At 48.1% G+C, this 27582-nt stretch overlaps 1 protein-coding gene across 1 annotated transcript; it reads left to right on the plus strand.

Moving 5' to 3' along the window:
• Nucleotides 1-7271: 7271 nt before the first annotated feature.
• HOXB1 (homeobox B1) lies at nt 7272-8699 on the plus strand. The gene is made up of 2 exons (XM_036092810.2): nt 7272-7857; nt 8323-8699. The coding sequence occupies exons 1-2, from the start codon at nt 7272-7274 to the stop codon at nt 8649-8651; spliced, it is 915 nt and encodes a 304-aa protein (XP_035948703.1). The 3' UTR covers nt 8652-8699.
• The last annotated feature ends 18883 nt before the right edge of the window (nt 8700-27582 follow it).

Below are 27582 nucleotides of genomic sequence, written 5' to 3' on the forward strand. Positions count from 1 at the left end.
TTCACATCCTGGGATCATGGCTTGGTCTGCAACACTCTGGGGCCTCTGAGGCTTCAGTTCTCTGAGAGCCTTGCTGCTCCATGGACCAGCAGCATCAGCACCACCTGGGAGCTGGTTAGAAATGCAGAGTCTTAGGCCCCACTTTAGGTCTACTGGATCAAAACCTCAATTTAGCAGATCCCCAAGTAATTTATATGCACATTAAAGTTTGAGCAGCACTACTAGATCATAGTGCCACGTTGCTTCCTGCCTTCCTCCCATGCTTAAGAATTTTTGACCTGCTTAACCTGGCTGCTCCCTTCCAATCCTCCCCAACTCAAACTAGTGGCCCAAAGAACAGGGAATCTCAGCTCCTGCCTGAGGCTGCACCAGTCCTGATTCCTCCCTGCCAAAGTGAGTGGAGGGCCAGGAGGGCCCAGCCAAAGGCTCGTTCTACGTGTTCAGATCTAGGCACTTTGTGTATCCTGAGGGTGGGAAGCAATGAATCTAGGGAATCAGGAGCATTTCCAGCATTTCTCTTGGTTGATTATTAGAGAGGACTTGGAACTCTTCAACGCACAACGCAGGAACCGTTCCGTCTCTCCTTTTCCATATTCACAAAACTCACCATCTCTGATGCCACCACTGCAGAACAAAGAGACAATGCATTTCCAGAAGGAAAGGACTCCTGTTTTCAAGCTCCCCACCGAATTTCAAAATCAAAGGAATGCCTGGCAATTTGGGTTTCATAAAGGACTGGTACTGGGGATGCCTGTGTTCCAAATCAGCTCCTTTCCTTGTTTCATCTCTGGGGCCATCCTCTTTAGCCTGAGTTTTCCCAGCTGGCTTAGGAGAAGGAAGGAGAAGAGGAAGGGGTTCCCAGATAAGGCAGCACCCGCACCCCCACCCCGCCCCGCCCCGCATGATGGTAAGCTGATAGTGATGCCAGGCAGCTGCACTCACTTACCCCATTCTGATGGGGGCAGGGCTCCTCTTGGGTCAGGACCAAGTGTGAGTGGTCTGTAGCGCAGACTGGTTATAAATTGGCTGTGGTTGGAGTGGGAAGGTTTCAGTGCAGTCCTGAAAGCTGCTGGTCAGTCTGCCTTGCTCTTGGTGCGTCATCTTTTAAGAAGAATGGCTCGTTAATATTATGGTGAAAGCAAAGGACCATTAGATTGAGGAATTATTTGCCATCATGATAACCCTGAGTCATTAAAAAAAAAAATTTAACTCATGACGGGGCAAGTCCCTTCCCCTTTCCAGACCTCAGTTTCTCCATCTGTAAAACAGATGGAAGGACTAATGTCTCTAATATCTTCTGCATCGATATATGTCCAAAGTATATTTGTTAGTCTTCACAAATAATGTATTAAATATTTATTGTGGCTGGTGTCATGTGCTTTTAAATGGAGGTGGTGACTTTTGATGTTTGACAACAACCCACCTCCCAAGTATCTGGTAGAGGCATTTTAACACATTTTAATTTGTATCTTTATACCAACAATCATGCCCCCAATCATTATTTAAACTAGTAGGGAAAGAAATCTTTTTCAACAAACATGTCATTGGGTGTAGTGTTATGTGCCAGGTGTTCAACAGATATGAGTATTCAGAAGTGTCCTAACCAAGTTTTCCTCTGACTTCCATCTTTTGTCACCTTCCCCAACATTTGGTTATGTTTCCTCTTGTGTCAAAAACAGTAGGATGGGGCACCTGGGTGGCTCAGTCAGTTGGGCGTCTGCCTTCGGCTCAGGTCATGATCCCAGGGTCCTGGGATCCAGCCTCCTTCGGGCTCTCAGCTCAGCGGGAAGCCTCCTTCTCCCTCTCTCTCTGCCCACAGCTCTGCCTCTGCCTACTTGTGCTCGCTCTCTCTTTGTCAAATAAATAAATAAAATCTTCAAAAAAAAAAAACCAGTAAGACATTTTATACAAAAAGAGCCACGAAACTGCTTTGACACCGTGTACTAGACCTTAAAAGTCCCTTTAAGTCAGGTTTTGTCTGGTTCCTCTGGCATCAGAGCATAGGTACAAATTCTGGGTCTCCTTAAAGAGCCCTGATGAATTCCCCTGCCCACCTTTCCCCTAAGTTTCTGACAAGCATTCCGTGACCCTCCTGTACATATCCTTGAAAGTGCTCTCGTCAAATACATGTGCTCACTTTGCAGAGAGTGGCCTTGAGCCCCCATGTCATCCCCTCCACCTGCTGTGGCTGGTGTGGCCCAAATCCTCCCTTGACCTCTCCAGCTCAGCTCTGCCCTCCTGTCTCCATCCATCCCCCTCTTCACACTCAGCTGGGAAGCAGATATTTAGTGTCTGAAGGAGATCTAACAAACTGCTTCCTCCTGAGAAGAGTCACCAGTAAAAGAGCCCTCCTAAAACCTTCTCTAATTCCCAAACACCACAGAAAAATCGCAGTCTGGACAGTCACCTAGATACAAAGTCATTTTGATCGTTGTTCTATAAAGTTTCCAAAGTGGATATTTTGGCCACAACTAACACACTTGGAGAAACCCAATTGAGTAGAAAATTATTTCAACTCTTCATGTCACTCTAACCTTTCCTTTTAGAAAGATTCCAACTCTCTGACTTACCTTTCAGTCCAGATGAAATCTATCTAGAACACAGAAGTCAGGTTCACCCAGAAAGGGCAGTTTCTAACCTAAGTTCCTCAAGGAATGAGAGACAACATCCTCCCTAGAAAACTTTTTCCAAATATTTGGAAGATCAGGAAGTTCTTGCTAATATCGAACCTCACCCTTCTGCTACAATTTTAATCATTTGGGTTCTTTATAGATTATATGACATTAGGCTTTAGTTCCCAAAGAACTCTGTAGTTTAGAAGAAAATCCTTTGCCTAAACAGAGACAAACTTCTCAATTCTCAATGAAATTTGCATATGACAAAACACATATTGTATAATATATGGTGATATGTTACATGAAAATATAACACATATGCTATTTTCCTATCACATATTTCCATATTTTATTTATTTTATTTTTTATTTTTAAAGATTTTATTCATTTATTCATGAGAGACAGAGAGAGAGCGAGAGAGAGAGGCAGAGACAGAGGGAGAAGCAGGCTCCCCAAGGAGCAGGGAGCCCAATGCGGGACTCGATCCCAGGATCCCGGGATCATGACCTCAGCCGAAGGCAGATGCTTAACCATCTGAGCCACCCAGGCACCCACATATTTCGTATTTTAATATGCTAGTTATATTAAAAAACAGAAGACTGACTCATACTGTTTCAGAATGTGCAAGTAATGTTTATATCAGACATTTACAGAGTTCTCTATTGTTTATATTTTCTTGTTTGCTTTAATTCTACTAACAATGCAGTGAAGTAAGTAGAATTCAACCCATTCTTCTTCCATGAGGCTGAGACTCAGAAAGACCAGGAAACTTATCCAGAGTCATAATGCTAAGAAATGGCCAAGCAAGGATTTGAACCCAAGTATTCTGGCCCCCAAGCTAGTAGTCTTCCCCTTATGATATGTACTGCCCATAGTCTATGGTTCTCAACCAGATTTGTGACAATTTAATCACCCTGTATTAAAAGAAACACCACTGAATTCAGATTCCATCCTCTCCTCAAATAGCCATCTCTTATAGAGAAAAAATTATAACCCTGAATGCCCTCTTAATTCTTACGTTCCAACCTTTGATCTTGGGCTTGGCCTTGGGCCTCAAGAATTGGGCTGGGAAGAACAGGCAGAGAGACACTTGAGGACTTTATGAAGGAACAGTGCAGATTACTCCTGCTACCCCCTCCCCCCCCCCCCAGCAAAAGCAGCTTCCTGCACAAAAAAGGCCAGAATCAGGTGTAAACTTCTAACACAGCCCCATTCTCAGTGTGATAAGGACTAGCACCTCTCAAAGATCATTTCAGTTCTAAACATGCCTATAGTGTCCTTGCTCTCCTGTGTGTTTAAATAGATTATATAAAAGAGGAAATCTTTATTTCACTTTATTTCACTTTGGTGTTGGGTGCACTCAGACCTTCTCTGGTGAACTTAATTTGGTCATCCAGAAAATGCTGTAGCCCAGAGGTTACTCCAGCTGTGGATTACTTCTGTTTGTTTCTTTGTTTGTTTTGTACTCAGCTGTGGATTTAGCAAGGAATCCAGGCTTCGGAGACTTTCTTCTCAGGCAGAGGCTGGTGAAGTTTCTTTTAAGGAGGAAGCAACTTGGGAATGTAGAGAGCCAAGGTACTTTTTTCCCCACCAGTCATTTCTGCTGGAGCTGGGGGAGCCAACAGGAATTTGGGGAAGTTTTAATCTTTCTGCTACACAAGGGAAGGGAGCAAGACTCAGGGATGCATTAAGGATTAGAGTGAATTTGGAGAACTGAGGCCAAAGCTATCCCTGTAATCAATAGTATCACTTAAAACACTTTCCCCCATCCCTTTGCATGAGCGCTTGGGTGGCTCAGTCGGTTAAGCGCCTGACTCTTGATATCTGCTCAGGTCATGGTCTCAGGGTTGTGAGATTGAGCCCTGAGTCGGGCTCCTCACTGGTAGTAGAACCTGCTTAAGATTCTCTCACTTCCTCTCCTTTGGCCCTCCCCCCTCTAAAAACAAACAAACAAACAAACAAACAAACTGGTTTGGAATTCACTTCATTTAGACCTCAAATTGTTGCCTTAATTGGAAAAGCAAGGGATGAGGTGAGTGGGTTCTTTCTGGGTTGAGGCAAACGTAGAGAGTGAAGAAGTCTCAAGTCTCTCAGAGGCTGGGCCACCAGGTCAGATACAGGCCTCAATCAGATTTGGGGTTTGAAGAGAAATCCTAACTCTAAATAAACCCTTCTTCTCCAAAGGCCTCCATGGAGAATATCTTAAAGTGAGAGAAAAAAGTTAGGAACATCTACAAACCCCAAAAAGGGAACTAGAAAGAAATATGCTTGTTCTCACCTCCACACTCCTTTTCTCTTCAACCCCTCTGCAGGCCACCCCTGCCCCCATCTCAACTCTACTTTCCTTTGTCTGCCCTCATCCCTTTGGCAGAGAACATTCTCTCACCCTCCCCCATTGTATCTCCCTTAAAGGAGTTACCAGCTGGCTCCCTCCCCCCAACTTGTTCTGGTCTGAAGCAGGGTCCAAAGCAGAGTACACATGGGGAGGGAAAGGGGTAAGGGGCCCGTGAAAAGCTTTGAGCTCCTTCATAGTTGGGGGGCTAAGCTGGGCTCGCAGTTATTAAGCGAAGAGAAAGGCTGTGTGACTCTGGTGTTAAAGATAGAAAGCCAGAGAAGTGACTATAAAGGACGGGCAAAATGATGGGAAATGGGAAACAGAAATATGGAGAGACACATAGACACACAGAGAGAGGGAGCACTTTGGGGTTCTTTGCAGAGGAGGAGTACTCACCCTGCCCTTTTAGGGGTGGGGAAAGCTGAGCAGCTTTGAAAGTCCTCTCTCGGACCAGTCCCACCTGCTTGCTTCCCTTCCTCTCCTGAGTTCCGTTGTTTACAGAGATCCCTCCCTGAACTCTTGCCCTCCCGGACTTGCCCTAGCCCCAGCCCCAGGCCTCCGCTCAGGCAGACACCCTGACAGGTTACAAATGAGCGTGGGTGTTGGATTGCGCCAAGCTCTTGTCCTCAGAGTCTGGAGGAGGAGAATCAATGGGCTCTACCTAAGAGTTTCTCTTCCAGTCCCATCCAGGTCTAAAAGAGAGAGAAGGAGGCACTTCCTGTTCTCCTCCCCTCCCCCAAACCTAACCCAACAGACACACAGGACAGAGAGCGGTGAGGCTCCACTCCTGAGTCTCTGATTCTCTCATTCTCCAAGCAAACTCCCTTAATTTATTCTAGAAAGTTCATTGAAAATTTGACTAATCTTTAAGACACGACTGGTACTGAATTTATGATTTTGAGGCTTGGGATTTTTGGGGGGAGGTAGGGGAAAGAGATGGAAGTTGGTGAGGGAGAGAGGGGAAGGAGGCAACCAGGGGCATACAGGAGCTCCACTAGTTTATTTTTTATTTTAAAAAATTTTATTTAAATTCAATTTACTTAATATGTAGTGTATTATTAGTTTCAGGGGTAGAATTTAGTGACTCATCAGTTGCATATAACACTCAGTACATCAAGTGCCCTCCTCAATGCCCATCACCCAGTTACCCCATCCCCCCGCCCTCCTCCCCACCAGCAACCCTAGAGTTAGCTCCACTAGTTTTAAACACTTGAGAAAGAGAATAAAATGTCCCTCTTCTTCCCCTGTAAACATCACCTAGCTCTGTGCCCATTGTGGCTCTCTGGAGAGATACAAGGAGTTATTTGAGTCTGAGTGAGTGAGCCAGCTACAGCTATGGATGGCTAGAGAGAGGATAAATACATCTAGAGAGATGAGGTGATGGGTAGGTAGGGAACGAATATAAATATGGAGAGAGATGGACGAATGGAGAGATGGATTGAGACAGAGAATATAAAGTGAGGCTGAGGGAGAGAAATGGATGTGTGAATGAGGAGAGAGCATTTCTGTGGAGAGGTGGAGAGAGAAATGGGGCGTTTCTCATCCTCCTCTCCACATTTCTGTCGTCCTGCCTTGCTTACTGAAATGAGTTTCCCACCTCTCCGTTAATGAATTCTTCCTCTAGATTCTAGACCCTGCCCCACCCTTGGGCGTTTTGCACCCTCTTCCTTCACAGTTATCCATTTGGCCCGAGATAACATACCTTCCCCTGCTGTCCTAGCCCATCACCCCAAGATAAATTGGGAGAAAGAGACCAGGGGTGGGAGTTTTGGGCAAAGTAAGGAGGTTGGATTCCCTACCTCCTAGTCTACAGCCTTGGGGTGGAGGGAAGCTCGTTTGGGGGTGGGAAGAGTGAGGGGCAGCTGGGTTGAATTTGTCCAAATCTAATAACCCAGGAGCCTATTGAAGGCCTTGGGGGTTGGGAGGGGAAGAAAGTCTTGAATATTCCTCTAACTTTTACCCCCTCTCCCTCTGGTCCCTTCTTTCCAAAAGTCTTTGAAGAAAGATGTTTTTGACGCTTCCACGTCGCTCTCAGATGGATGGGCTGCGGGTGATTGAAGTGTCTTTGTCATGCTAATGCTTGGGGGGTGATGGATGGGCGCTGGGGCTGCCAAACTCTGGCCCGCTGCGCCCATTGGCCTGGGAGAGATCACATGCGCCCCTCCACCCCCACTCCCTACCCCCTTCCTGGGGGAGCCCTGGCCCAAGCGAGCTGGGCCGGGCCATGGATGCAAGCTTCAGCGCTGTGACATACTGCCGAAAGGTTGTAGGGCAAGAGGGTGTCTCCCCCAAACGGGCCGACCCTCCTGCGGCCTCCACGCATGGACTATAATAGGATGAATTCCTTTTTAGAGTACCCACTCTGTAACCGGGGACCCAGCGCCTACAGCGCCCACAGCGCCCACAGCGCCCCTACCTCCTTCCCCCCCAGCTCGGCTCCGGCTGTTGACAGCTACGCAGGCGAGACCCGCTATGGTGGGGGACTGCCCAGCCCCGCGCTCCAGCAGAACTCAGGCTATCCCACCCCGCAGCCGCCTTCGGCGCTCGGGGTGCCCTTCCCCAGCTCGGCGACCTCAGGGTACGCCCCTGCCGCCTGCAGCCCCAGCTATGGGCCCTCTCAGTACTATCCTCTGGGCCAACCGGAAGGAGATGGAGGCTATTACCATCCTTCGAGCTATGGGGCCCCGCTAGGGGGCTTGTCCGACGGCTACGGAACCGGTGCAGCGGGCCCCGGGCCGTACCCTCCCCCGCAGCCCCCTTTCGGGAACGAGCAGACGGCGAGCTTTGCATCGGCCTATGCTGAACTCCTCTCGGAGGACAAGGAGTCGCCCTGCCCGTCAGAACCCAGCACCCCCACGGCCCGGACCTTCGACTGGATGAAGGTTAAGAGGAACCCACCCAAGACAGGTAGGAGTCAGGAGCGGCCACCTCCTCTCCGGGGCTCAAAGCCGCTCTGCCGCTCCTGCACGGAGGGTGTCCCGGGCCCGGGCTGGCGGGACAGGTGGAGCAGCCCTGGTGGGGGCGGGTGAGAGCACTCCGCCCCGTCTCAGGTCAGCTGGGCTTCCCCCACCCAGGGAGTGCCCGGTTACCCTGCAGAGGAAGTCGCCACACGCCCCCGCTTCCTCATCTCTGTGCCCAACACAGACTCAGCACCCGGTTCTTGGGAGGGGGGTGGCGGGGGGGGGAAACGGAAGAGTTGGGGGAGGTCCGTCTGAATTTGGAGGTCACCTTGGGGGTGTCTGGCGATCCAAGGGCACGGGGAGAGCTGAAGTTGGGCAGACGCTGGGGGCGCAGAGCTGGCCCGGGAGGAGGAGAGGGGAAGGGGAGAGAGGTGAGAGAGCTGACGTGGCCCTTTCCCCGCCCCGCCCCTAGCGAAGGTGTCCGAGCTGGGCCTGGGCGCGCCCGGCGGCCTCCGCACCAACTTCACCACGCGGCAGCTGACCGAGCTGGAGAAGGAGTTCCATTTCAACAAGTACCTGAGCCGCGCCCGGAGGGTGGAGATCGCCGCCACCCTGGAGCTCAACGAGACGCAGGTCAAGATCTGGTTCCAGAACCGGCGCATGAAGCAGAAGAAGCGCGAGCGGGAGGGAGGCCGGGTGCCCGCAGCCCCTCCGGGCTGTCCCAAGGAGGCGGCTGGAGACGCCTCCGACCAGTCGACGTGCACGTCCCCGGAGGCCTCGCCCAGCTCCATCACCTCCTGAATGAATCCTCCCCAACCGTCGGGGCTCCTCTGTTCTAGAGCGCCTCAGTGCAGCCCGCTCCTCGGCTCTCCCGAACCCAGGCCTCGGCTTTACGGTTCCGGCGACCCTCACCAAGGCTGGAGCGCCCGTTCGCAGCTGCCTTCGGGGAGAATGGGGAGACGCTTTTCTCTGGTCTGGGCAGGGTGTTGCTGGCTGGGGACCCTATAGGACCAGGGAGGCCTGGGACGCTCGGAACCTGTCAACTCTGGAGGGAAGGGCTTCCTTCCGCCTTTCATCTGGGGATCAGCACGTGGGTGGGGTAGGAGCAAGCCTCATCCTCCCGAATTCTCCTTTCCCTTCCCACTTCCTGTGTTCAGTTCAGTGCCTTTGAGCCCCGAGGACTCCTCTCACGCGCTCGGATCCTAACTCCCTCTTCTAGGCCCGGACAGAGGGAAGGCCTTGAAGTGTCTCTTGGGGGAGGCTTCTGGGTGCAGGCGTATTACCGATGCGTAATCTCTCCGGTCACTACAGACCTTACAATAACACCAGCTGCCTTGTGACAGACCAAAAAGCCCCCCCCCCCATCTAACCTTATTAACCCCCTCCTGGCACATTTGTATTGCACTAACGACGCAGCCTCCAGAGGTTTTCTGAGACCTGCCTCCCGCCAGCGACCTCATCTCTAAGCCACCAAAGTGTTTTGGAACTTGGTACTCCCGGAGACTTCTGGAACGTTGTTCGAGGCCTGCCCCCAGCAAGCCTCTACCAGGAAGGCGCAGGCACGCCCCCACTAGTTCCTCCCCTATTTATTGCCTCCTGGAAAACCCAGGCCCCTCCTCCCCATCTCCACCTCGAGCCCTGAGGCAGCCTCGGGAGGCCCAGGTGCCTTGAGAGCTCCTAGCAGCAGCAAGCATTTCTCCGAACCTTGGAAACAGTGGAGGTGCCCCCCCCCCCCGAGTTTCTGGAAACCTGAGCCCCAAGCAAACCGGGTTCTCTCTGTATGGCCAGCTACCTCATTTCAATAAAGTCTGTTTTTTCCCCTCTTCCCGACTGCTGCTTCTCCTCCACCTCCGGGAAGAGGAGGCTTCATACCCCAAGAGCCCTGGAGAGAGATGGGGGAAGAGTTGGAAAGATTTGAGCTGTAAGATCTCAGCTGGATAAAGAGAAAGACTTACTGGGTGGATCCCAAGCAGAACTGGGCCCCAGTCTCCAGGTCTGACAGTGGTCAGTCCTTGGGTCATTGGAGGAACCAGGAAAGAGAGAAGGGAAAAGATGGGGGGAAGGAAATGGTCCAGGGAGGGTCCTGAGAGGAAGGCAGGAAAAGAGAGAAAGAGCTTGTTTGGAGAGAACAGAAAAGGTGTAAAACAGAGGAGGAAGTGTGGGGGGAAGCAAGGGCCCTCTACCCCCTCCCCCTGCTCTCTCCCCCAGGCCCAGAGCCAGGCCCGGCATAGAGTGGGCCCTCAATAAAGGTTGATGGAGTGAACCCGCGGTCGGTGGGCTGTGTAATAATGCCCCCGCCCCTCCAGCTCTTGCTCAGAGAATGTCAGAGGATGGGTGCCTAACAAACTGCAGACTGGCACACAGGTTACCCCCCACCTACCCCGCCCGGCCCACTCCCGCCCCCCAACGCAGAACCCTTCCACGCAAAGGCGACCGGGACGTGGGACGAGGGAAGCCAGAGTAGCTGGGAGACTCTGGCCCTAGCCGGCCAGCCTCCAGAAGGCCATCCCCGGGCTCAAGGTGAACGTCCCCGGTCTCCGGGGCGCTGGACGGAGGGGGTGGGGGGAGGCAGCCGCCACTGGGCCGGGTGGGGTGGGGCGCGGGAGGCGGGCAGGTAGGGGGCCCAGGGCGGGCCAGCTGGAGGACGCGGGAGGGCGGCGTGGGGGGGGGGGTCGGGAGGGCCGGGGTAAACCCCAATCCCGCGCTGACCTTTTTACCTCCAAGCGCCTCTGGGCTTTCCAAACAAGCCAACAGTGAGCCCCGCGGGGGCAGCTATTGTCTCCCGGCCGGTCCCACTGACAAACCTTTGGTCGGCGGAGGCGGGGGGCCGGGGCTCAGGAAGCTCCGCGATGGCCAACAAACCGCCAGCGCTCACTCGCCCCGCGGTGCCGTCGAGCTGACACGGGCCTGCGGGCTCCGGCCCCGGTTATTGATTCCAGTTACCCGGGGAGTCCAAAGGCCCCGGAGCCCTGACAGCTGGGGTGGGGGGGACGCTGGCGCGAGAGCAAGGGGGTGTCCTTTCCACCCCATCTATTTAATTCTTGACCTCAAAGGAAGAGAGTTGGTCAAAAGAACGAGTGTCCGTAAGAAACACTGGGCATTTGCTTCCTAATGAAAACGGTACCATCATAGGAAAGGCAACGTTATCAATAATTGCGCAGCCCCGCTGGAGAGGAAGGGAAGTGAGCTGCTAGAGGAAGCCTAGCTTTCCCAGAGCTTGCTGTCTTAAACCACACACACACACACACACACACACGCACGCACGCACGCACACACACCCCTATTAACCGCTTCTCTGCATTGAATTGAAATTGCCACCAAGGTTGGCTTCCCTAAAAGGGTCACCTTGACAGAGGGGACAGAGCAAGTGTCTGTGGGAACAAAACTCCCCTGGCTTGGGGCCATTTACTGGAAGCCAATAGAGCCTTCTGATTGGGGTATCTGTGGATCCTCCAACCTCTGGACCAGCAAATGGGCAGAAATGTAGGGAGAGGAAAGAGCAGTGGTTAGGACAGGACTACAGGGCTGGAGGAGTTGGGCCTCAGAATGGGGCTGACAGGCCCTGGGGGAAGCGTGATGGAGGGGACAGGAGGAAAGGGGAAGGCTGGCCCATTTGATTTTGGTCATCGCAGAAGGAACCATGAGATTCCCCCAGGGAAGGATGAGGGGCTAATCAATTCTCTGTTAACAGAGGGGCTGGCTCAAAATAATCCACAAAAAGTCTGAGTCTCCCATCATCTTTGATGTGAAGATCTTGACCTCTTTCGCACTTTGTGCTCTCCTAAATCCCACTTCAAACCTCAGGCTCCAGACTGGTCTACACAGAAGGCATTTAGTTGGAGAAAGAAAAGATCACTGTGCATTTTCCTATCATAACTGACAAAGGAGAGGATGGTAAAACAAACAAACAAAAGCACATTTTTCTGCTATTGAATTAAGTTGATGGTGTTCATTGTTGAACTTCCCAGGATAGATGCCAAACTGCTTCACTCATAGATTCCACCGCGGCTCTTAGAAAGGTGGATTTTTCACAGCGTGGAGGGGCGGGGGAGGAGGGGAATTATATTCACCAGGAGATCTGATAGCGCATTTTCCGCAGAACTGGAAAACCCTCCACCCCCACTTCCATTTATCAAGACTATCTCAAGAAAATTCTCCTGTTTTGAAAATTAAAATCTTAAGAGAATCTTTTCCCCTTGAGTCTTCATAGGAGAGAGAATTCTTCTCAGGGCTGGTTGCAAGTCTGTCAAGGTTTCTGAGGAGCATCTCCCCACCCCTCCCCCACTGTCTGGGGGGGGCAGTCAAGCCTCCACTCCACCCAACCCTCCGCACCATCTGTTTCTCAGCCCAAAGTGTGAACTTTTCTTCTTTCATTTGCCTTTTTCTTCAGCGTTTGTTCTCCCAACGTGATGCCCTTTGATCTCCTGGACAAGAGAGACAAGAAAAAGAGATTTTAAAAAACCCTGAAGTTCTTCTTACTTTTAAGTTAGTTTCTTTGTTAAGGAACATTCCTTGCACCCATACCCCTGAGCTGCTGGAAGGGAGTTGGGATGGGGAGGCTGGGGGCATCTCTGGGATGACTGAGATGGGGGCTGGGGGTGGGGGGCAGCCGATCCAGATGAGCCGGAGAGGAAGACTGAGGATTTCAGGAAGCGTCCAGGATACCTGGGTTCAACTCCTTCAAACCCTGCCTATCACAGCCAGTGGCCTTGGGCAAGTTGTCTAATTCCCTGCGACCAGTTTCCTTACCTACAAAATGGGGATCGTAATAGTACCTATTTTCATAGGGTTGATATTGGGATTAAATTAGTTAAAATGTGTAAAATATTTGGAACAGTCCCTAATAAATAAATGTGCGCTATAATCATAATTCTCATTGTTAAGAGGAGCATATCCTCTCCCACTTCTTTGGTCTCTAATCTATTCCAGGGCACATCTGGACATTTTGGCACGCACACACACTCTTACTTCTCACACTCATAGCTTGTTTGATCCCTGATAAACATATGGGACTAGTGGCAGGTAATGGGGCTACAGAAGGGATTCCCTTCTTCGAGGCTGAGAACAGGTCCAGTGGGTCTGGCTGAGACCCTGTCATTTCCTTTAGGTCTCAGTGCACTGACCGGTGGAGGGGGAGAGTGACCTGGGCCTCCCATACTTTCCTCCCTTCTCCATTCTGGGAGGATGGACAGGAATTTTTGAAGGCAGAGTTCCTGACTTAGAGTGGTGGAGGGCAAGGGTTCTAAAGTGTAACAGGATTTTCAGTGTGGTCCCCTTCTTACTGGCTGGGTGAGCTTATGCCAGTTACTCAATTTCCCTGTGCTTCCATCTCTTCAGACATAAAATGGAGGATGTTGAAGAATAAATGAGATACACGAGACCTGCTTAGAACACGGTAGTGCATTCAGTAGAGATTTTCTGTCATATATGTACATTCACATAAGACCTTTCTCTTACTTTCTTACACCGAGTTGTTCTTGGTCTTGGCATGATGGAAGCAGACATCCTCCAGCCCTGGTCCTCCTGCACTGCGCCCACAGGCCCAGCTGCTACCATAACCATGGGACTTGTTGTTACGGAATCAAATAATTCTGAATGACAAGATTCAGGGTAGTCCCACAGAATACTGGTACAGTGTCATGATGAGACATGCTCTTGGCAAGAGAGCCTCGTCGCGTAAGTCTGCGAGCACATTCTCACTATTGTCCATGAGATTGGCACCCCCTGCAGTTGTACCAGATTTTTCTTTTCTTTTCTTTTCTTTTTCTGATGATTCAGTCCTGACTCTAAGGACTCCCTTGAATGACTTCCTTTGCATGACTCAGTCACAATATTCCAGATGCTTCAGCTTTTGCTGTTTCTCTGCTCTCTAAATGCTTTCCATAATCAGAGTGAGTCCTGGGTGGGACAGGAGTTGGAGATGCAAAATATTTAATGTCCATTCTTGGGAGAACAGAGAGGCTCAAAGGCTTCCTGGCGCCTGTCCACTGTTGTTCTCCTCATTAGGAAATAAATGGAGCAGATACTTCAGAGAAGAAAGAATTCTGTAAGAAGTCAGGAGACCCAAGTTTACTCTATCAGGAGACTCCTGTGTGTTCTCGGGTAAGTCACCTAATCTCTCTGGGCCTGCTTTCCCAGTCTTTCATGTAGATTGAATTATCCCACTGCAGCTTGACTCATCCTTTCATCTGAGGATAGAAGACATAAGTAAGAAGGAATGTTAAACTTGGTGGGGGATAGGAGGGTGGGAGGGTGGGGTGGGGGAAGCATCCTGTTGGATAGAGTCTACTGACCCAGTTAGAGCTAATTAAAATCACTCTTTCTCTTCCTACCCCCAGTCCATTTCCTCTAAGCTCTCAAAATCACTGGCCTGAGTCCAGACAATTCTGAGTCCCGCAGCCTTTTTTGCCTGGAAGGGAACCTAGGAGGGAGGGAGCCCCACAAAGCATGTGCTCTCTGTTCCTCAGGGGCTTGAAGCTCCCTTCAGTTTACTCTGCTCTGACAGTTCTGTTTCAACCCCCAACCTTGGAGATGAGGCAGCTCAATATTTACCCAGCCAGAGAGGTTTGCCCAGAAGCCTGGCCTCCCTAGCCTGCTCCTACTGGCTCTTTTCTGCCGTCCCCCCCTTCCCTTCCTGGTTCATGGAGAGTTCAGCCCTAAAATGGCTAGCGGCCCCCCACCCCCCAGGCCTGGCGGAGCCGCCTGTCCAGGGGATTGCTGAGGCCAGAAGGGCGGGGGAAGGGCCCCGGTCGTGGGGTCATGCCCTGGTCTCTCCCCTCTTGCTGGACCAGCAAGCAGCCAGGGCCTCCCAGAGGAGAGAGGACTCAGCAAATGATTGTCTTTTGGGGGCAGGAGTAGACGGAGATTGACTAAAATGGAACTGTTGGTCGTGGAGATGATCCAGGACTGCAAAGGGTCACGTATCTGCATGTTATTAGTATTATAGACTGTTCCATCCAGAGACACTTGTAACCTTGTGATAGCTTGGACTCTTCTTCCAAAAACACTAAAAGAGCTCATACAATAAAGAGGTGACGCACAATTCCCAGCAACCATATATGAAAACAGTCTCTTACCTCCTAACATTCTAGAATGTAAGGTCCATGAAGGCTGAGATTTTGTCTGTTTTGTTCTTTGCTCTATTTCTAGTGCCTCGAATGATGCCTGGCACGTAGTAGATGCTCAGTAAATATTTGTTGAGTAAGTGAAGATTGAAGCAGAATGCTCCTATCTAGAAGGCGGGCACCCCAAAAATGGTGTTCTGAAAGGGTGTCAGTTTCAGATGCTTGATGAGTCCAAGAGTATTATCATAATCAGTGTATCACTACGGAGGTAATGAAAGCAGGGTTGGGGAAGGGAGGGGACTTGGGAGGCATTTTCTTCTCCTACGGTCCTGCGTTAAGTGTGTCTCTCTCCCGCAAATGACAGAGTGAGTTGACTTCATAGCTTCAGGGCGAGTCTGTTCCCAGGGCTCACCCGCAGAGGTTTTATTTGGGCTTCCTTTAGTTTAGTAAGTGTAAACTCAAGAAAAGACTCAACTTTGGAAATGTAAGGGGTTTGAAGGCTCAGCTGGATTTTGTTTTTTGTTTTTTTTAAAGTAACTTCTATCCCCAACATGGGGCTCGAACTCACTCACGACCCCAAGATCAAGAGTCGCAGGCTCTACCGACTGAGCCAGCCAGGCACCCCCGGGGTCGTCGCCTGGGGGTGTTTAGATTGGTAGAAATGTTGGTACAAAAGGGACGAGCAGCCATCCTTCTGCAGAGCGACCCCAGTGAGGAGATCAGGGTGAGGCATTCCTGTCACGGATAAGCCTTTCTTTTCCCTCTCCATCTCCCACCTCAACCCCACAGAGTCTAAGGTCGTCCATACACGAATGGACCTAGGTTTCCTTTCATCTTTTCTAAAAATATTTGGGATGTCTTTCCCTTCTAGGGCCAATATGGTGAATTGGCACAGAGCAGTGCGTGGGCTTGTTGGGCCTGAAGGGGGATAGCGAGGGAAAGCATTACTTTCATGTTACATGTTTCAAAGATACATGTTTCATGTAACTTTCCGTTAAGGGAAAGCTTAACGGAACTCGGGGCAAGGATGGCCACCTGTTGGAAGGGTCGCAGAGCCCTCGGGAGGATCATGCAGTCTAGCAGGGTCAGTTGCCATCACTGGAAATTGTTGGCAGTTGATGACGTCCTTTTGCTTACTCCTATCATAGACCTACACACATGGATCCTGATCACAGAAACAGGAACTGACCAGCCAGGAAAAGAGAAGGGAAAACTGTCAAGGATAAGGAAAAGTCCCCTGCACCCTGTGCTTCTCTGGGGCTAGGTTTCAAGATCGGGAGGAACAAAGCTGGGGGAAGGGAATTCCTCAGCAGTGACCCTCAGGAACGCGAAGGGCCAAGGGTCCTGGGCGTGGCTCTAACCTTGGGTCAGGGTTCTCTGCTTCCCCGCTTCGGGCTGGCCAGATGCTCTTGTTTTTTAGGATGGGGATTCTGAAGAGGCAAAATCTGGACAATAGGCTGTTCAGGGGGAAAAGTCTTCCAACTCTGTGTAAGCAAACACAGGCTGGTAGGTGGTAGAAGAGCGATCCCACATTGTTCTTCAGCTCCAACTTCCTCCACCGCCTCCAGTTTCTCCTATTTACGCTCCGTCAGCTTCCGGAACTCAGTGTTCAATCCCCACCTTTGGGGTTTGGCCAGAGAAATCCTACCCAGGGGCTGAAGCTACAAAGAGCCAGTCCGGCAGGAAGGCAATACCGTCCGCAGAGGATGGGTGGGGTGGGGGTGGGGGCCAAGTGCTGAATCCAGCATGGGGTCTCTATTCAGCAATTCAAATTCAGTAATTTAGGTGCATTGGAAATGGGGAATTGCAAAGATGCCTTTGAAAGGGCCTGCAGGCTTGCAGGCTCCCACCTACGGGGCGAACATTTCAAAACCTATTGAAATCCACACCTTGATACATTCCCCGCAGTCACGCCAGCCTCCCTCACGCACTCGCGGACTTGTCTATAAACTAACATTGTTACGTGTGTTCTCGATCAAAAGTCCAGGACACGGCTTTGCAGACGTGGCTGCAACAGCTGGAGAAGGCGGGCTCCCGGGGAGACAGGTATTGTTACCTGCGTGGAAAGGTTTTCTTTCTCTCCTACACCTTGAGTTTGTATTTTGACTCTAAGTGGTGCAGAGCAAGACTCCTGAGAAGTGTGAGTGGAAAACAGAAGGGTTCTCGGCATACAGGTGAAAAGGAGGAGGGCCTTTTGCTAAAAATCCCTCAATCAAATTTCTCTCCAGAATTCCCAGAATGGAAGCGAAAAGGAAATAGGTGGGAAATTAATCAACCCTTCAAGTTTGGTGGCTTGTGGCTAAGGATTCAGAGGGAAAGCAAAAATGAAGACAAAGCAAAACAGACAAACAAAAAATCCCAAATGTGGCCAAGCTCCTACATTATCTTCATCGAATACAGAAGATCTGCAAAGCTGATTTTTTCCTTGGTTTTCATTTGGGTGTTTGGACCCACAGTTTAGTAGACTTTATCTGCATCTTCCTGCCTTGACTAGGAAAAAGAAAAAGAGCTTGTGTTTATCCCTAGAATTTAATAATGAGGAACAAAGGGAAGGATACAAAAATAAAAGAAAAATAGCATACAGTTAGTGTCTATTACCAACCCCAGCTTTGGGTTCTTCAACATCCTAACCGATTTGGGGGAAAAAAAATCTAACTTCCAAATGTGCCTTATATAAATCTAACAAAAATAATGAGCGTGGCCCCAAATCCTGCCCTTATGAAAAACTCCCTCTATTTCTCTAGAGAAAAATCTCATTTTTAAAAATTCCTCTTTTTGAACGAGAGGTTTATCTACAATACATATGGATCTTCCTTCTGCCTCTTTATTACTTTCTAAGTCAAATGGGTATAGGAGACTGGAAAAAATTTAAAGCAAATTTTGCTTTTTTTTCTTCTTTTCCTCCAGCTTTCTTTTACACAAATCTCCCAACGTAGGGCAGGAAATAGGATCCTAGGTTTGAATTTAATATAGTCAGTACACAAACCTCTTGCTCTTAAGTCTTCTCCATTGGCCAGGTGCTGAGCTGAGCTGAATGTCAGATTCCTCCTTTGGAAAACAAGAAAAGACCTGATTCTCTCTCTCTCTCTTTTTTTTCCTCCCTAGGTCTTTTAAATTTAGTTTTCAAATTTATTTTTTGGTGACAAGTGTAAATGTTTGCTCAGTTGCTGAGACATAACTTAGATTCTTCTTTTAGGTCAGTCGAAGCCTGGGGGAGTACTTTTCCATCCTCTCCTCTCAACCGAGGCAGGGTTTAAGATGCAGAGAATTTTCCCGCTGTCACAGAGGGTCTGACTCAGCACCCCCAGAGTCCTTTTCCACCTCAGTCTGGAACAGGGAGCAGTTTCCTGAGTTACAGTTTTCACTCCCCAATGAGGTCTGAAGCCCTTGTTTGGGAGAAGGAGAGGAAAGTTCACAAATCCTTGATGGTTTGAATAGCAGCTGTTTCTATCCTACGTGTGCCTGGAAGGAAAAGACTCTACTCCTCTCCCAACACACACACACACACACACACACACACACACACACACACACACCCCACAACTCTGTAAGCTTAATGGAGGAGTTTTGTTGTTTAAAGGAATAGAGACAGAGGAGGAGTAAGTTACTTGTAAATCTGCTTCTAGTAACAGGGAGAGGTGTTTTCCCCTGGCCTTTGGCAGATGTGGAAAGAAGTTCCTGCCCCCAAATGAGATGCTACTCCAGCTTTCAGATCAATATTGCCCTTGGATGTTTTGAGGACCAGCTAGCTGCTTCCTGGCTCAGAGAGAGAACTGAGGAATCTGCATTGCCTACCTCTCTTCTCATCCCTTCTGTCTTTCCCCGTGCCCCGCCTGGACACAGTCCACGAGCCTTTTATTTCTCTGTCAGATGGGTGAATTTCCAGACACCTATCAGTGCTGAAGCTGACAATTGCTGGGAACTTCCCTCTTTTCTCAACCCACTAGTGCCCACCTGAGATGGCCTTGGAGAACGAGGGTGGGGCAAATCAAAGCAAAAGAACAATGAAAAGCTTGGAGATGGAAAGACTGTAGACTTTATCCTTTATACCCTCGCCTAGTCTTTCCTACAACAGGCTGGGCTTGCATGCCTCTAGCAATGGGGAAATTGCTATTTGTAAGGAAGATTCCTCTAATGTTGGATTGCTCTCAATGATAGGAAATATTCCTTTATATGGATTAGGAGCTCATCTCTTTGGGACTTGCACCCATCAATCTTACTTCTTTGCCACCCTTCTGGACTCAACAGAATGACTCTGAATTCCTTTTCCACATGCTACCCCTCCAAATATTTGAAAACAGCCATCACGTGTGTCCCTAGCTCCTTCTTTCTCTAGAGTGACACACATGCCCGATTCCTTCCTTTGTTTCTCCGAAGACCTGATCTCCAGATCTTTTCCCATCCTGCTCTTCTTTCCTTACTTAATATTTCCGTAAAACGAAGCACCCAGAGTGGAACAGAAAATATAAAATGTGATCGCATCCGTTCTAAGTAGAGTGGGAATATCCTATCCCTTGGTCTGGTCACTATATTTCTGTTGATTCAGGGAGCAGGGCCTGGGCAGGAAAGGCCAATGGGGCAGGCTGGTGGCTGGTGAGAAATGAGAGGAATCCTTTATCTCTTGCCAATTGTGTTTATCTTCTTGACCTCTAGGGCTGCATCAGTCATCAAAACCATAATCCATACAAATCCCCAAGCTCTGGGAGGGTGAGCGCTGTCAGACTGGCAGCTATTTGTGGGGAACAAACATTTGCTGAGCGGAGCCTGTGTAATTTGTGAGAAGGGAAAGGAGCCTTAGAGTAGAGAAACAGTGTGGACAGGTGAGAAGGAGAGGCCGTATTATCTCAGGGGCAGGAAGTGCTGATGACCTGGGCTAAGCCAGCTACTCTTCCTTATCATTGCTGTCCAGGTAACTCTATTTCTTTCAGAGTGCTTCACCCTGACCTCCCTTCTCGAGGGCAGCAGTTATGGTTTTTTGTTATCGTTGTTGTTATTGACATTTATATAGCACTTTGCTATTAGCCCTTACCTCTCACCGCATCTCTGGGAGGTTAGTATGATCGTTATTCTCACCTATGGGGAGCCCGAGGCGAAGAGAAAATAAGTAATGTACCCAAGATTGCATATCTGAAAAGCAACATATGATTTTCTTTTTCTGCCTCTAGCCCTCAAGAATGTATATGTAAGTCCACATATTTGGAATATGCAATGCATTTGGGATCATGGCTCCGCCTCATCCTGCCCCAGCTGCACCCCTACCCATCAGACCATCAGGCCTTGTTCAGGGTCTTAGGTCATTGCCTTTTTCCTTTTAGGGAACAGAAATCAAGCAGATTACCCAAATATCCAAGATCACCAGGCTCACCTAGGGAATCTCTCTCTCCATATAACCTTTAAAGATTGAAAATTCCTGCAAATAGAATCCAAGTCAAATATTGGTTGACTCACAGAGTCCAAGAAAACTTCTAATGCTCCAGGGTTTGGTCATGATGGGAGGTTTGGCTTTAGGGACCTTCCCCTTCTAGTGGTCTTCTCCAAATTTGGAAAGATGTAGACACTTTGAACATGACTGATCTTGAAGCTGAAAGATTCAAGTTTGGTATATTATAGCAAGCCTGAGGGAAATGGGAAGGGGGCTCTTAACATGAATTTGGGAAGAGTTCTCTTTGAGGCCATATTTTTCCAAATTCTTATGATGGGTGTGTGGGCGCTATGACTTCCCAGGTAATGGGAGTCATGACACACGGATGGATAATAAGAAGGGGCTTTTAGCCCTGGAGTCAGAGACAATAGCACTGCCTAGCTGCCTACTCTCAGTTTTTTTAAAAAGAGATTTATTTATTTGAGAGAGAGAGCAGGAGCAGGAGGGGCAGAGGGAGAGGGAGAAAGAATCTCATCTCAAGCAGATTCCAGTGCTGAGCCCAGAGCCCGACGCAGGGCTCAATCTCACTACCCAGAGATCAGGGCCTGAGCCTACACCAAGAGTCCCATGCTTAGCCTAACTGACTGCACACCCAAGCACCCCGCCTACTCTCACTTGAATCAGACCTCTTCCACATTCCCCATTTCCTGCCGCCCCCCCTCCCATCACCCAGGCCTTGTTGGAGATCCCAGTCATGGTAGACATATATAGGTCAGGGCTTTGAAGACTTTGAGGAATAAGCAGATCAAAAGTCCAAATCTCCAATCTCTTCCACCTGTGAGCCTCCTGGCACTGGTCTGCAGAGCCAGACACAAAGCAGATGGAAGGCAGAAAGCTGGAGGCCATGAGCAGCTTCCTCTCCTATAACTCAGCCCAGGTCCTGGGGACCCCTATAGAGGGGTCCTGACAATAGGATGATGGGGAAGCTGGGTGAGACAGGAAGAGGAGAGATGAGGGACATAGAGCCAGATTAGGGGCAGTAGATCACTTGGGTCTGGCATCTACTCTCTTGCTTTATGCAAATGTTGCTTTCTCCCCCAAAGAAGCTACATTCTGAGACTGGCTTGCTATTTCTTTAAAAATACGCAGACTTTGCAGAGCTCCAAAGGGGCTCCTGATAAGGGCATCTCATCGTATCCTAGCAGCAGGGCAGTACATCGAGAACATGCGGAAACATCAAAAAACAAAAACAAAAACAAAAAAACCCCACCTTCCTTGATCAGATGTTGTAAAGAATTTGCCAAGTCTGCAGATAAGGAGATGAGAGAGTGCATGTGTGAGCCCCTCAGAGAAAATCCACTTATTTTCTCCTTTCTGTTACCTCCTCTGTAGATGAGTAAGGCGTGCACAAGGGGGAGGTGGGTGAGCATTGGTGGTGAGGCTGCAGGGCCCAGATCACATATGGCCTCTCCTCACCAGGTGCTCCCCGTGAGCAGGATGAGGGGGGATCTTGCCTTTCCTTGCTCTGCAATGCAAGCTGCAGGGATTCAGTGGCTGTCAAGGTAAAAGACTATCACAGAACAAATACCTGAATGACAGAGACATATTTGAGAAAAAACAGATAACATTTTCAACATATTTAGAGATCCCAGCCCTCATCCGGCTACTGAATCCCTTCACCTGAGCTTTTACCAGTAAGAGGTGTCAAATAAATTCAATCGTTTATGGGAAGGCAGGAGCCAGGCTTCTTCCCAGTCTTCTTTTCATGGGTCGGAGCCAGCCTGGAGACAACATGCTGAAATAATGGGTCTTGATGATTTTGCAAGCTAGGGGACTACAAGCACACCATATTTCACTTACTTCGCAGAGAGTTACTCAGCCCTCTAACCAAAGGGAATATCAATTTTGCCTGAAACTCAGTAAAAATCATTAAACAGCAGTGAGAGTATGGGGGGGCAGTTGGAACTATTTTTTATAAGGTCCAGTTAAGGCTTCATGAGTCTGTCCACTCTTACTTTCATCCCTTCCCGTCGTCAGCCTTGCTTGTTAACTAAGGAAATGGAGGCCAAAGGAATTTCAATCCATTGGAGGTGATATTGGAGGAAAGCGAGCACTCTCTGCGCATGACACTCTTGCAGGGAGGGTCCTCATGCAAAGTCCAACACAAGCCCATCAAAATGTAAAGTAGGTGGGGTGTATTTTGAGGGATCAAAAATCTGAAATGTGAGACTCCTGGGTGGCTCAGTCAGTGAAGCATCTGACTTCAGTTCAGGTCATGATCTCAGGGTCCTGGGATAGAGCCCCACGTCGGGCTCCCCACTCAGCGGGGAGCCTGCTCGTCCCTCTCTCCCGCTTATGTGCTCTCTCTCTCAGATAAATAAATAAAATCTTTAAAAATCTGAAATGTACAACAAGGAAGACCCCAATTCCAGGTTTTTTATTTTATCTTTTTATTTTTATTTTTTTTTAAAAGATTTTATTTATTTATCTGAGAGAGAGAATGGGAGACAGAAAGCATGAGAGGGGAAGGGTCAGAGGGAGAAGCAGACCCCCCCCCCCTCGAGCAGGGAGCCCGATGTGGGACTCGATCCCGGGACTCCAGAATCATGACCTGAGCAGAAGGCAGTTGCTTAACCAACTGAGCCACCCAGGCACCCCCCAATTCCAGGTTTTTTTTAAAAAAAATATTTTATTTATGGGGCACCTGGGTGGCTCAGTCGTTAAGCATCTGCCTTCAGCTCAGGTCATGATCCCAGGGTCCTGGGATCGAGCCCGCATCGGACTCCCTGCTCGGGGGCGGGGGCGGGGGCGGGGGCGGGGGGTGGGGAGGCCTGCTTCTCCCTCTCCCACTCCCCCTGCTTGTGTTCCCTCTCTAGCTGTCTCTCCCTCTGTCACATAAATAAATAAAATTTTAAAAAAATTTAAAAATATTTTATTTATTATTTGAGAGAGAGAAAGACAGCGAGAGAGAGCATGCGTGGGCTCGATCCCAGGACCCCCAGGACCATGACCTGAGCTGAAGGCAGAAGCTTAACAGACTGAGCCACCCAGGTGCCCCAATTCCAGGTTGTTATATCTGTAAATCCTCTTAAAATACGGCAGTAACTGGAGGACAAAAAAACACTTAAAACCTTATACTGTGAATGAGGTCACCAGCTTATGGAATGAAAAGATATGGGGTTTTAGGAGGGAGGTTCTAGAAGTGGGAAGAAGAGAAGAAAGAAGCTTGGATGTCTAAGTCTTCTGTCTGTCTCTCCCCTTTTAGAACTGTGATACATGTTCCTGACGTTCTTGGCTTTTCATATTTCCTCGAGATCCGGTTTTACCTGGTTATTTGTCCCTCCAAAACATGACATCCTTTCTATATTGACTTTTAATAAGCTCTTCCATTTGCTGAAATGATTTTCTACCTGTTCTATGTCTGGAAAATCCTATTTTCTAAGACGTAGCTCAAGTTTCACTTCCTCAAAGAAGCCTTCCCCCCATCCCTAAAGAGAGTGAATCTCTGTCCTTGTTTCCTCCGCTCAAACCTTGTTAATCCCACTGCTGGGCTCTTACCACTCGTTTATATAATTTATTTTTACATCCTTAGTACCTAGGGAAAATATACCTTGTAAGTATATACAAAATATTGAAAAGATAAACGAACAAATATAAGAGTAACGATGAGACAGATCCAACAGGTAGCATAGATGGTATAATATTAATAACTGACATATACAACAAATGTATTTCGTTTTTGGTTTTCTCTCTTCATATAAAGATTTTCAAGATTTAAATAACAGTAATTATATTAAGGGAGGTATTTGTCTTACTAACTCATATCCATAGCATTGCATTCACTTTCAGGGACCATGTTTTAAGAGCATCTTAGACTTTCTGGGTTGGAAGTTTCTTTCTTTTTTTTTTTGTAATGATTTTATTTATTTATTTGACAGAGAGTGAGAGTACAAGCAGGTGGAATAGCAGGCAGAGGGAGAGGGAGAAGCAGGTTCCCTGCAGAGCAAGGAGCCGGATGTGGGACTCAATCCCAGGACCCTGGGATCATGACCTGAGCCAAAGGCAGTTGCTTAACCAACTGAGCCACCCAGGCGCCCTAGACTTTCTGGGTTGGAAGGGACCATAAAGACCATCCTCCTTTTCTCTCTTTTGTTTTTATTTAAATATTTTATTTTTAGTAATCTCTATACCCAACACGGGACTTGAACTCACAACCCCAAGATCAAGAGTTGCATCTCTACCAGGCGCCCACCCCCATCTCCTTTTCATGACAAAGTTTTCATCAAATGGTTGTCCAGCCTCTGATGACAATCCACCCATTACCAAAGAGAGGGAGCTGACAACTTCCTAAGACAGTTAATTTTCTGTTCTAGCTACTTTGACTGCTTTTCCTTATTTAGGATGGCATTTGTTTCAATAAACTTTTACCCTTTGCTCCTAGCGCCATTTTTCAGCTACCAGAAGACAATTGTGATGTATTCCCCGCCTCAGTCTTTCCCACTCCAGGTGAAACAAGCCCCTTATCCTCCAGCTGCTCATTGTGTGACGTGACTGTATTGCCCAGGAAGGAACCAGAGGAATGCCCTCTGAGAGCACTCAGAGCAGAGTACACACTGTGCTTTGTGGTGTCACCACCAGCATGGTCGATTAAGACTGTAACATTTTCCTCATGCTTCTGCTCCCACCACCCGCTTAGGGAGAACTTATTGAATATTGGCTTTTGTTTCAAGCCTTTTACATACATGGTCTCATCTAATTCTTGTCACAACCCAAAGAGGAAAGGGATTAATATAATTCTCATTTGACATCCTATGGAACCCAAGACTCACAGAGGGTAAATAGCTTGTCCACAAATGCCATATTTCTGTTAATACAGCTAATGGTTATTTTTTGCTTTGTTGGATTTTTTTTTTTTTTTTTTTTTTTGGCAGTCACACCAGAGTTAACTCATCTGGAAAAATCTAATTATTTTTGCATGTATGGAGGCTTGAGAGTATTTTCTCCAGCTGGGTCCATACAGTGATTTAAACATTTTTCCCAAATTTTTATTATGAAAACTTTCACATATTAAGAAAACATTGAAAGAGCAGTACAATGAACACTACATCTATCACCTCAATTCGGCTGTTCACATTTTGCCAGGTTGGCTTTATGTAACTCTCTATTTATGCATCCATCCTTTCATCCGTGCATTCAAAATAGGTTGTACTTCACCCTTATATTTTTCAGTGTGCATTTCCTGAAAATAAAGACACTGTTCTATATAACCACAGGAATGTTATCATACCTAAAAAATTAACAATAACATCCAGTGCATATCAAATTTTCCAATGCCTTAAAAAAAATTATGGTAAAGTACACATAAATCTACCATCTTAATCATTTTTTTTTAAGATTTTATTTATTTGACAGAGAGAGACACAGTGAGAGAGGGAACACAAGCAGGGGGAGTGGGAGAGGGAGAAGCAGGCTTCTTGCCAAGCAGGGAGCCTGATGCGGGTTGGACTATTACCCCTTAAAAAAAATTATGGTAAAGTACACATAAATCTACCATCTTAATCATTTTTTTAAAAGATTTTATTTATTTGACAGAGAGAGACACAGCGAGAGAGGGAACACAAGCAGGGGGAGTGGGAGAGGGAGAAGCAGGCTTCTTGCCAAGCAGGGAGCCCGATGCGGGTTGGACTATTACCCAGCCTTAAAAAGGAAGGAAATTTTACATTTCCCATGCTGCAACATGGATAAACCTTGAGTTCATTTGCTAAGTGAAATGAGCCAATCATAAAAAGACAAATACTATATGACTCCACTTAATATGAGGTACACAGAGTAGTCAAATCCATAGAGACAGAATGTGGTTGTCAGGGGCTGGGGACAGGAGGGAATGGAAAGAGGTTGTTTAATAGGTATAGAGTTTCAGTTTTTCAAGATGAAAAGAATTCTGGAGTTGGTTGCATATGTGAATGTACTTAACATTAGTGAACCGTACACTTAAAAATTATTAAGATGGGGGGCGCCTGGGTGGCTCAGTCGTTAAGCGTCGTTAAACGTCTGCCTTCGGCTCAGGTCATGATCTCAGGGTCCTGGGATCGAGTCCCACAACGGGCTCCCTGCTCAGTGGGGAGCCTGCTTCTCCCTCTCCCACTCCCCCTGCTTGTGCTCCCTCTCTCACTGTATCTCTCTCTGTCAAATAAATGAATAAAATCTTTAAAAAAAAAAAAAAGAGAAATATCTCTTTGAGACCCTGCTTTCAATTCTTTTGGGCATATACACAGAAGTGGAATTGCTGGATTATATGATAACTCTATTTTTTAAAAAGAATTATTTATTTATTTATTTATTTGAGAGAGAGACAGGGAGAGCACAGAGGGAGAGTGAGAGGGAGAAGAGGACTCCCCACTGAGCAGGGAGCCCGATCGATCCCAGGACCCTGAGATCATGACTAAGCCGAAGGCAAACGCTTAACTGACTGAGCCCTGAGCTGCCCAGGTGTCCTCATTATGGTTTTGATTTATATTTCCCTAATGATTAGTGATGTTAAGCATCTTTTCATGTGCTCATTGGTCATTTGTATATGTTCTCTGGGGAAATGTCTATTCAAGTCCTTTGGCCATTTTTAATAGGGTTGTTTGTTTTCTGTTGTTGTTGAGTTGTAGGAGGTCTTTACATATTCTGGATATGTAACTCCTCATCAGATATATGATTTGTAAGTCTTTTCTTCCATTCCATGGGTTGCCTTTTCCCTCTTGCTGATTGTGTTCTTCGATGCAGCAGTGACCTTTTTGAATTCAAAATAGCTTACCTCCATCTTTATTAAACTTCATGGCTTTTCAGGCATGGTTTCATCCCCGCCTAGAACGCCCTCCCTACTTTCCTTTGTCTGGATGACTCCTCTGCATCCTCTTAAACTCAGTCCAGTTGTCACTTCCTCCACTCTGTGGGAGTTAGGAGGCTTTCCCCTATATTCTTATTCTCCGCACGTGCCTCTACTACGGCCTTTAGTGTGGTGCACTCGAATCCTCTGATGACCTTGAAGGCAGAGATCATTTTGTTAGTCCTGGTTTTCCCAGTGCCTACTACAGTGTCCGGCTCCCCGATGCCTACTGAACTAGCAAATAAATTTTCAATGGAGCTGAACACACTGAAGAGATCCAGAGGAGGTCGGCCAAGAAGGAGGAGCGTGATGATGATTATAAAGCATGTGTATAATGTTTTAATGTAGGCATGTATTATCTCATTCCTCCCCGCCCAGCTTTACTGAGGTATGATTGACAAATACAAATTATATGGGGGCACCTGGGTGGCT

This window comes from Halichoerus grypus, chromosome 2, assembly GCF_964656455.1.
Source record: "Halichoerus grypus chromosome 2, mHalGry1.hap1.1, whole genome shotgun sequence".
NCBI lineage: Eukaryota > Metazoa > Chordata > Mammalia > Carnivora > Phocidae > Halichoerus > Halichoerus grypus.

What these genes read in the sequence shown, in the direction of transcription:
- HOXB1 (XM_036092810.2), top strand. Translation starts at nt 7,272, where the DNA reads ATGGACTATAATAGGATGAATTCCTTTTTAGAGTACCCACTCTGTAAC. An exon ending in GAGGAACCCACCCAAGACAG is followed by an intron (nt 7,858 to 8,322) that starts GTAGGAGTCAGG and finishes CCCCGCCCCTAG; the next exon opens with CGAAGGTGTCCGAGCTGGGC.